Source organism: Acanthopagrus latus, chromosome 10 (genome assembly GCF_904848185.1).
Source record: "Acanthopagrus latus isolate v.2019 chromosome 10, fAcaLat1.1, whole genome shotgun sequence".
Lineage (NCBI taxonomy): Eukaryota > Metazoa > Chordata > Actinopteri > Spariformes > Sparidae > Acanthopagrus > Acanthopagrus latus.
Genome location: NC_051048.1, coordinates 20110191 through 20121504, shown reverse-complemented (window position 1 = coordinate 20121504; position 11314 = coordinate 20110191). Strand labels below are relative to the sequence as shown.

Genomic DNA, 11314 nt, shown 5'->3' with positions numbered 1-11314 from the left:
AAAGCCTATTAGCATAGTGCTTCAACTATTTATACTCCTAGACATGTATAGCCATTAATTTAAGCTAGGCTACATTTAGCCTTTAGCCTATCACCTGTTCATCCATGAATTGTAGGCTATTGATGTCGGTTTCAACCATTTCACATTATTTGTAGCTATTTCAACCATTTATCCCTTACTTATCCATAATCTTTTAGCTATTTCAGTCCTTTTTCCAATGCTACTTTTAGCTATCTGTTTCAACTGGTCAACATATTTTAACTGTTCAGTCCCCACCTCTAGCTACATTTGATTATTTCCATCAGCTTGGGCTAGTTTTAGCCTATTTTAACTATTTACCCTGTAAATGCTTCAACCATTTCTCGATCACTTTTGGTCTATGATTTCAACTTTTTATCTGTTAGATTAATTGTTGTTCAGCTATATTTCCATTACAGTTGGTTAACTTTTTTCTCCCCATTTAGCTTTAAGACTCTTTTAATCACAAGATTATTCAGGCGTCATAAATGTGGATATATATTCTTAGTCAGAGAGAGAGAGAGAGAGAGAGAGAGAGAGAGAGATGTAGGAAAAAGCCAGCAGTAGTGGCAGCGCTCTAAATTTAGTCTCCCCTCCGCTTGTGAACTAAATACCAATGACAACAGACAAAATGACACCCACCCACTCATTCAGTCGCTCTGGTCAGGCCGCAGCCCCCTCCACCCACGACAAGCCCCAGTGTCGGGGCGCGTGAGCACCCACACGGGTCGAACTACCCAGACTGACCCTCTCATCTTTCTGACTTCCTACCCTGAGGAGACAGCACAGCAGGAGACTCCACCCTGAGGGTCCTTCAGGACAGGTAAGACATCGCAGGGGCTCTCCACAGGTGTGCTGTCTAGTTCTAACGTGACACTTGCACTTTGAATCAAGCATGATTTTCAGCACCACCTACAGTTGTTCTCCCTTCATTCCCCGGTCATCCACAGAGCCTGCTTTGTGATACAGTTGAATTTCATATTATTTTTATGTTTTTTTGAAATGCGTCTCCTTTTTTGTATTGAAACTTGATTTTTTTGCAACACATATCCTGATGTAACAGCTGCAATTATACAACACATTCTATTATTTTGCCTAATATACATTGCAGAAATACACATGTCAGATAAGAGGATTGTTAAGTTGATCTGTTAAAGATTAAATGACACTGTGTTAACTTTCACAAAGTGATTTGCATGGTGAAGATTCATGCAGCATTCGCAATGAAGTACATCTTTGTACCAGTCAGAAACTTGGCGAGCGGTACTTTGGATCGGAATGAAACATTTGTGCTGTGTCCACTGACACCGTGGTGTAAACTTTCCACTGTGCTATTTCATTCCCTGTCTCACTTGTTTGCTGTGACAGCACCATGTTCTGTATCTGTGTCCTTTCAGCCCACTTGGGTAATTTCAAACATATTGATTCCCAGACCCCTGACACAGCTGGTTGCCACGTCTGAAGAGCATGTGCTTGGCGTTTAACAGCCCAAGGTTATTTAAAGGGATGTGCTAACTTTGCCCTTTTCACTGCCCCAATAAATTCTGTCTGCTTCGGTGGGTCTTTGTGTGAAGTGTGGACGCTGCAATCGATGGCCAACATATGGCCGTGTTGTCTTGCTTTTGTGTCGTACATTTTAACAGGTTGCACTGATGTGCACTGTCTCCTGTGACTTTTTGCCTCATGACTCCTCAGGGGCAGCCATGTCACAGTTCTCAACCATGACGACCAGGGAGAGGAAAATGCAGGCGGCAGCAATCTGCAGGGAGGTTCAGACTCTGGAAGGTAGCTGCATTATATCCCCGTCACTTCCTTGTTTTTCTGATCTCTCTGACCTCCCTCTCTCGCTTTCTTCGCTTCTCTTTCCCTCTCACCTTGTCTCCCCCTCCTCACTCCTTGCTCCTTTCACCCCTTCGCATTCTCTTTTGATCACACATATAAACTTAGACACGGATTTAACACCATCACTTACAGTACGCACTTGAATCTCAGACACTCATTTCTACAGTAAACACTGGCTCACCCTGCCCAGCACACACATGCACTGGACTGTGCCACATTCACTTTATAGATGGGCCATTCATGGCAGTTGCCAACCCTCCCTTCTATGACGCTGACTATAAATAAGCAAATGAATACTTTTATGGGCCAAAGAAACTAATCCCTTTGTCGTTGTCCTTTGAACTATTTTCAGGGCGAGGACAACTGTGTAGCTAGGATAGGGAGGCTCTGAAGGCTACTGACAGCTGAAAGATATTCTGGCAAATTATGCATCTCACACTTGGATATAGGCCTGTGACCTCACCATGATCAGCATGCAGTAGCTAGCAAGCGGCGCTAACCGCAAAACAAGCACTGGACATGAGTGGATTACGAGGGAAGATAATTCCTCATTCATCATATTGGCACAAATACCAAGTCAGCAATCCATGTGGAGGGCTTTTTTCTACAGCAGGTCTTTTTTTTCTGTGTGAATATATAATTTATGTTCAATGAGGTTCGATTTCGGTGATTTAGTCTTTGTCAGAAATCAGAGCAATTTACAAGTATACACAAGAGCTTTAACTAGTTTGTTTGTCTCCTTGTGTCTAGATGTGGAGATGGATCTTGGGAAGAAAGTGAGTGTGCCCAAGGACATCATGCTGGATGAGCTGTCCTATGCCTCGAACCGCGGCTCCCGTCTCTTCAAGATGCGCCAGAAACGCTCTGAAAAATACACGTTTGAAAGCATCCAGAATGCAAACAACAAGCAGCTCAATGTAAGCAGCCGCTGTGATGGAATCATCACACATGGATGAATGTACACATGCACTGGAGAGGAAAAAAAATCAATTCTGTTTGAATAGTTTCATTGGATGTAGTTAGACATATTTGGAAAACTGTATGTTATTTATGGAGCTAGACCAGAGGGAGGCGGTTAGCTTATCTTGGCATAAAGGCTGGATTTACAGCTGTGGCTTAACAGTGTATTATGTGACTATGTGCTGGACTAGTCTGTTCCTTGACCAGGACCACTGACTTACTTGAATTTGTCAGAGGTGTGTGCTAATGCTGCACATAGCCTCCCATAAAACCACGTCTTGTCAGTTTTACACTTCCATCTGAGTATGGATTTGATGAGGGTATTCTTGCTGGAGCTCCAGTGCTGGAGTCAGCATGTTTGAGGGACAGGGTAACAAAAAATTAAAAGAAGGGCACCACATGTATGCAGTATATATAAATAGTGGAGAGAGCCATGTTTGCAGAGCTAGGGAGGATGCCCAGACTGGATCTGCCTGAGAACCCGAGGACATGTCATGGTAGTGACTTGTCAATCACAAGGTAGTGACGCCCTAAACTGATACTGCTTCATCGTCTATATTACTTTAAATTGAACCATAATTTACATAATCGACATCATGCTGAAGCGAAAATGTCTTGAAGCTAGTGGTTGAGACCATAAACTCATGACAAAACCGTTCACTGAGGTAATGAGTCAAGTGAAAAGTCAGGTCGTTTTCTCATAAGCTTACATACAATCTGCTGGCAATTCAAAAAAAAAAAAAAAAAAAGCTACTGGCTTTTACTTTCAGACCAGTCAGTGGTAATATCACTCTTCACATCTAATTGTCAGCAAGAAGAAAGTTATCACATTCCGCAAAATGTCAAGCAGTTATTTTAAAAAGTAAAGATACCTTTAAGTAGACTGAACCCTTAAACACACTTTGATGAAGGGCTTATTGTAACACTGTCAGGCTGCCAGAGTGTGTTCTCTTCATGTGCAGTCATCCATTCTCTCCACATCTTTGCCCTCCATCACATGAAAAACATTCACACAATACCTTACATCCTGAAAAAGTATACGTGGGAAAGATTAAGCACTTGAAGTGTTTATTTGACTCGTGCTACAGACATGGCGCGGCGCAGACTAGTGGTCATGAAAGTATTCCAGATGGTCATAAGTAGCTTTATTAATGTCCCTTTGTGTGAGGATGGGCAGTGTGCCAAGTCAGCATTTTCTTACCCCAGCAGTACTTATCTGAGCCTGACCTGGGCACACATAAAACTATTTATGTACTGAAGCTCTCAGTAAATTAAATCCAGACTAACTAAGTTTCTCTTTGTTATATCTGATTAATTACCAACACTAGTTATACCCTCCTTCATTTAGTTTTGTGGTGCCCTTGTGTACTTTTCATCGCCCTCAAGAAGTCCAGAGATAAAATAATAATTATGCTCCAGGGAAGTCTTTCCGCTCGTCTTTGAAGTGAGAAAGACTCACGTATCTCTGGTTTGTTTATTGCTCGGGGCAACGAAGGGATTTTGTTTCAAGTTGTCAACATTTCCTGAGGAAGTCTGGGAGTAAATCATCCTAAATATCTTTCAGAGGGATGAAAACTGGGTGCTTGAGCAAATGCACTGCAAAAAACATTTCTCTCCAGCCCACAACACAATGCTGTGCAGATAGTTTATCTGCTTCTTGCTGTTGTAGTTTGTGAGTCAACTCGAAAAAGTGGAAGGTTGGGTTTCACCGAGAATCTGCACCGATTACCAAAACACCAGAAAAATATTAATAGTCGATTAGTTTTGTCATCTGTCAAAAAAAAAAAAGTCCAGTGTGCCATGAGACAGCTGATGATGATAATTGACCTCACCATAATGTCCACTAAAGCTTGTTTCTGTTGTATTTCATGGTCTCCCTCAGCAGTTTGAGTTTTCTCAGTTGAAACAGAAAAGCAGTTGTTAAATTTCACATTTGTCTGAACACTTCAAGAGCTTCTCTCCTCTGTGTTGCTGAGCTTTTTGGATTTTATCACACAGTTCTCCTCAGCAGATGGAGTTAGTCCACAGTTGTCTTTTTTGAAGCCAGCATGGTCGAAAAAGTCCTTAAAACTGTGATGATCAATATGTTCATGTTAACAAGGCCTCAAAGAATTATGTTTAAGTGAAAAGTACAGGGAATCACCCAGCCAACCAAACATGGCACAAAAAATTGTGAATTCCACATTTTCAGATGTTTTAAAATGAATGAAAAATGAAAATATCCACATAATAAAGTTGCGTTAAGAATTTCCACGTGTCAACAAGATACATGATAGCGTTTTTACTCTCCTGTAAAGCTCACCTCACCTCCTCCATTATTCTTTCAGAGCACAGTGGTTTCTCAAACTGAGAATGCTCCGGACAGCCAAAGCGTTGAGAACAACTTGGGTGTCGACCAACCACCTCAAGTATCATCTGACTCGCCAGACACAAGGATGGTGCCAAATCCAGAGTGCATCGCCCCTGGTAGGTAACACAATGTACTGGAACAGCAGTACGGTTCAAGGGCCAGAACAACCAAACCAGTTGTCCACAACTCAGTCACCAACTCTTTTTACTGCAGCTATACACAAGGGCTGGCTTTCATCGCAAAACACCATCGCTGAAAGAGTCCAGTCATGAGACATGTTTTTAATCTGTAATTGTCACTGTTAAATCTTGGGAAGTTTTGGTAAAGTTTGGCACAATTCTGCCATGAATGCAGAGTGCAGCTCATGAGAACTGGTGGCCGGGCCGTGTGGATGTGCTCTCTCCACAAAGCGCTGGATGTGTCGTGTTTTGATAAGGATTCAACCGCTCCTCATTGTTTGTACTCACGCAGGCTTTGATCATGGAGGAAAAACATTTTCTTCTTCGTGCCTGGAATCTGTTCTCCTCAGGCAGAATATGATTACACGTTCCTATTCTCCCTCCCTCTCTGCTCGTCTCCTTTCTTTCTCTTTCTGTCTTCATCCCGCTCCATTGTTTCATGTCCACGCCTCCACATCCCCCGTATTTCTCTCATTCACCTGTTTTTTTTTGTTTTTTTTTACCCCCCAATCAGCTTTGACCATCTTTTAAAAAAAATGTTGATTTTCACCCACGGGAAGTGCTTCCTGTTTGCCTCTAGTGCCACTGATACCATCGGCCTTGTGCTCAACATCCTCCCTCGTCTTTCAATTCTGCCCAGTTGACACAAAACCAATACTCATTTAGGGATGAGTATACGACTACACCAGGGTGGGGTGTTATTTCTGTACCCCCGGACCAGGCACCGCCCCTCAGTGTCTCAATGAAGTCACTCCAGCTGTAACTGAAATCAGGCCAAAGTGCATTAGGTATCAAATGGTAAGACCTCTTAAAATAGCACACTCATCCACCCAGGGGTGCATGTTCTGTCTCCCCGCACTGGTAAAAATGTTTCAACCGTGCTATGACTATCTACAGTGAAGATTTGGATTGTAAAAGAGCTTTAATACGATTATAATTGGCTGATATTATGCTGAAAATGCAGACTCAAAGCACATCAAATGATGAATAACAATAAGATGCATCATGCAAGAGCTGTTAAAAGTTTTGAAAATGTTCTTTTATGTGCATTTGAATAATTTTTGTGCCATTTAAGCTGAAAAAAAGTGGTATGAAGCCTTTCGTGGCTCCAGGAGAAGCTGCATGTGATCTGATAAATGACCTCCAGTGATGTCACTAAGTGGTTAATATGCACTGTGGGTAATGTAGGTGCCAGGCACTGTAAACACACTTAAATCTGTGCAATTGGTGGCGTTACCCTTTAAAGTTATAGACAGTGAGGCGGTGGAAATGGTACTCTGATCCTGTACGCCGGTAAAAGTACCAAAACTATACTCGAAAATATATCACTAAAACAGCATTATGTGTTTGTAGCATTGCTCTCCTGTAAGAACCAAGTGTCTCTAACAATTCAACTCTTCGTGGTGTCAGAAAAAACTGCCTGTTTCCAGTTTTGTGACGTTGCGTTTCAAGCTAATCCAGGTGAGGTTTTAAATATGTTACTGACATCCTATTGAAATGTTCTCGACCCACTGAAGTACACTTCATCTGTCAGTTTAGAGATGCGTGGTTTTGATCACGTTGATGGCGAAGTGTCTTGTGACCGTGGATGTCTCAGCCACTTCACCCTCCTACCACTTGTTCCTCCACATGTAACTTCAGTGAGAGGGCTGGAAACTATTAAAACCCCTTAATGAGTAAAATTCACCCTGCCTGTCTTTCTCTCTGTCCTTTAAAGGCTTTTTGGGATCCCGTTTTCATCGACACACGTAGCAGCTGGGCGTGTGACAATCCTTTCCCCACAAAAATATCAACTCAGCCAGATGTCCGACCACGAGAACACAATGTTTTGTAATAGATTCCCGCTCCCCAAAAAAAAAAAATCTCTAAACTTCACCACAGGTCTGTTTGGTCTCTCCTTCTTCCTCCTCAGGGCAAAACATAAACTCAGGAAGGGGGATTGTTCATTGTGAGAGGTTAGGATGTGACACGACGCCCCGTGTTATGTAATGCCTGAGCTTGCGAGCCCCCCTGAGTGAAGCGCCGTGTTTGAAGGATAGTGCTTTGGATAGGCCTCTCCCATCAACACACACAGGCTACGCGGGGAGACATACATGCAGGCGCGCACGCACGCACGCACACACACACACACACACACACACACACACACACACACACGCACGCACACACACACACACACAGGGCAGCTGCCTCCTGATTTGTTTTGCTGTGAACTTTAACAAGGCATAAAGAGCTAAAGAAGAAAACCGTCAGAGCTATTGCAATGTTGCACACTCATATTAATACAAAATATGTATTTCTGCTACTTTTTTAAATTTACTGATTCATTTTTTGAGTTTAGTTAAAGTATGCTGGCCTGAGGGATGTCGAAATTGTTGCAGCGGGAACATTCAGTTCTCCACTTCAACTTAGTTCAGTGTTAGAAATCAAAGTTGCATAAAAAAGATTGCAGTCATTTTTAAACTTAACTACCCAGAAATCATATGATGAGACATCAGCGAAGTGCATGCACTCCTACCAAAGCTTACTCATCACCAGCTGACTGCTCTGTGATTGTTTGACACACACACACACAAAAAAAATGACATGAAAGAGAAGGACCAGCTGTATTTGGACAAAATGTTCGCTTGTTGCTGTGTAGGAAAATAATTTTGAATTTGGTTCAGTTTCACTTCATTACCAAACCCTGTGTCGGGGGAATGCCCCAACCATGAAACCAAAGCAGTTTTGGAGACAAAAAAAAATAAAAAATAGAAAAAGAAAAAATGGAGAAACAAAATGCCTGCTCTTTATTTTCAATCACTGTCTGTTTTGTAAACTCACCCAGGTTACGGGGGTCCTTTGAAAGACGTCCCTCCAGAGAAGTTCAACAGTACAGCTGTGCCAAAGTCCTACCACTCACCCTGGGAGCAGGCCATCATTAATGACCCGGCCTTGGCTGACACTCTCCTCACAAGCATGCCTGAACCTGCGCCTCGACCAGACCTACCAGGGTACAAGAGTTTTAACAGGTAACAAGGTGGAGAGCAAGTCACTGATTCAGTACAGATGGCTACGAAATGAACCTGTAAATATTTGTTATTTTAAGTGAGCCTTAAATGTTTTTTTATTATTATTCATTCTCACTTATGATGATGTATTTATTATTTATGTATAGGTTAAACCATGGAATACAGTAGCACAAGTGGTGGAGACTCATTTAGTGAGAAAACTGCCCTTTAATGTCATTTGATTATAGAAATATCTAAAGTTTTCTAACATTAGCCATGGCAAGCTAGCTGCTGGTCATACCAGAACATGTCAGGCTGTCACAGTAAAACCCCCTGAGTGTACTGAATTCAGCTGGGGTATATTTTATCACTTATTATTCCAACTCTTCAATCATAACAGGAAGATTGTGGTATTGTGTTATTTCAAAACTGACATTGTGTTACACAAGTATTCTCCTCACTTGAAGCTGATATCTCTCAGGATACGTCCCCTGGTCAAAAGTCTTTGCTTAGCTTTAATTAGTTGCATCACTTCAAATGTCACCGCAGCCTCTTTCTCATTAGCTCTCGACAGCAACTCTTAAAACACTGTCACTCCCTCGCTTCTAGGGTGGCAACCCCGTTCGGTGGCTTCAGCAAGGCACCCAGACCTGCCCCCATCAAGAGCCTCCAGCTGGAGCCGCTCCCGGACTACCCCGAGCTCCAGGCGAACGCAGCAGTAGATCGACCCTCATTCAACAGAGCCGCTCTGGGGTGGATTTCAGCGGGTGGTCCAGCACCCCTCCCTACCATTTCCCATGAGCCTGTGCTCATCCCTGAGTCAGACGACCTTTGAACCCGTAATGAGGTCACACAGAGATGCTGTCTACTTAGTTGTTGTGATGGTGAGCGGGGGTAATGTTTCAGTCGGGGTGAGAGAAAGCGTTCTGCTGGCTGTTGGTGGTTCAAGTTACCTTGTGCGAAGCATCCTTGGTTCTCCAGGGGTGTTAACTTTTGCACTGCACTAAAAAAATAAATAAGTTAATCATCCTTTCCAGTGTGCAGAGATGCCACAGGAATAAATGGAGTTTGTTGTATATTAATGTGCATAAGAGTATTTTATCTTGCAGACAAGTTTTTGCTCAATAAAATGACCTAGAATTAAGCAAGTCCAAGTTTTATTTCTTCAGTTTTTGAATAACTTATGCTCGAATTCAACTTTTCTGACACTGAAAATATGGATTTCGACACGCCTCTGTTTGTGGCCATGGGAGCAAATCTGTAACATATTCCACAACATGCCCCCTGGCAATCATTTCACAGTGAGCTGGCCTGAGCTTGGCCTGAAGGATCACTTGAGTGAATGATGCTTCATATGCAAACCCATCACTTATCGCATCGTGCGAGAGGCCAAAGATACATGTGAGCCACTGTAACGTGCCTCAAGGTTACACAGCCTGACAAATCAAATCTGCCTCCCTGACGTGAGTGGCTTGACTGATGTGTCTCTCATCTTTTGGCGATGCCCAGTCAAAGGAGTGGGATTGATGGGAGAGCTGCTTGATGAGCTGTGCCCGCTCCTTATCTGTCCGTCTGTTTATTACTCCAGCACTTAGGAATTCATCTCCCAGATAACGGGCCGAAGCAAACAGACGTGACTGACTGAAAGTTGCCAGCGGGTTTTTATACGAAATGCACTGTTGATGTTCAGTGATTTAACTGTGTTTTATATTTGGTTAAGTGAAGAGAATGGTTTATTATTTCGACTTGAATTCCAAGAGACAATTTTAGATATGTTTTGAGTTCAAGTCTTTTATACATCATCGTTCACTGATTATGGTGGAGTAATAAACTGGTATTAAAAAAAAAACAACACCTTTTTGCATGCTGCATCATGAAGCTAACAACCTAGTACATGTTTAACATACACTATATTACCAAAAGTATTCGCTCACCTGCCTTTACTCATTCTATGAACTGAAGTGCCATCCCATTCCTAACTCATAGAATTCAATATGATGTCGGTCCACCTTTTGCAGCTATTACAGCTTCAACTCTTCTGGGAAGACTGTCCACAAGGTTGAGGAGAGTGTTTATAGGAATTTTTGACCATTCTTCCAAAAGCGCATTGGTGAGGTCACACACTGATGTTGGTCGAGAAGGCCTGGCTCTCAGTCTCCGCTCTAATTCATCCCAAAGGTGTTCTATCGGGTTCAGGTCAGGACTCTGTGCAGGCCAGTCAAGTTCATCCACACCAGACTCTGTCATCCACGTCTTTATGGACCTTGCTTTGTGCACTGGTGCACAGTCATGTTGGAAGAGGAAGGGGCCCGCTCCAAACTGTTCCCACAAGGTTGGGAGCATGGAATTGTCCAAAATGTTTTGGTATCCTGAAGAATTCAATGTTCCTTTCACTGGAACTAAGGGGCCAAGCCCAGCTCCTGAAAAACAACCCCATACCATAATTCCTCCTCCACCAAATTTCACAGTTGGCACAATGCAATCTGAAATGTACCGTTCTCCTGGCAACCTCCAAACCCAGACTCGTCCATCAGATTGCCAGATGGAAAAGCGTGATTCATCACTCCAGAGAACGCGTCTCCACTGCTCTAGAGGCCAGTGACGGCGTGCTTTACACCATTGCATCCGACGCCTTGCATTGCACTTGGTGATGTGTGGCTTGGCTGCAGCTGCTCGGCCATGGAAACCCATTCCATGAAGCTCTCTGCGTACTGTACTTGGGCTAATCTGAAGGTCACATGAAGTTTGTAGCTCTCTAGCAATTGACTGTGCAGAAAGTCGACGACCTCTTTGCACTATGCGCTTCAGCATCCGCTGACCCCTCTCCGTCACTTTACGTGGCCTACCACTTCGTGGCTGAGTTGCTGTTGTTCCCAAACGCTTCCATTTTGTTATAATAGAGCTGACAGTTGACTGTGGAATATTTAGGAGCGAGGAAATTTCACGACTGGATTTGTTGCACAAGTGGCATCCTA

General features: G+C 43.0%; 1 protein-coding gene across 1 annotated transcript; it reads left to right on the top strand.

The window, feature by feature from the left end:
• Window positions 1-637: 637 nt before the first annotated feature.
• Window positions 638-9483, top strand: LOC119027333 (myozenin-2-like). Its single transcript, XM_037112443.1, has 6 exons — window positions 638-841; window positions 1714-1803; window positions 2611-2777; window positions 5148-5286; window positions 8177-8360; window positions 8949-9483. The coding sequence occupies exons 2-6, from the start codon at window positions 1722-1724 to the stop codon at window positions 9172-9174; spliced, it is 798 nt and encodes a 265-aa protein (XP_036968338.1). The 5' UTR covers window positions 638-841; window positions 1714-1721; the 3' UTR covers window positions 9175-9483.
• The last annotated feature ends 1831 nt before the right edge of the window (window positions 9484-11314 follow it).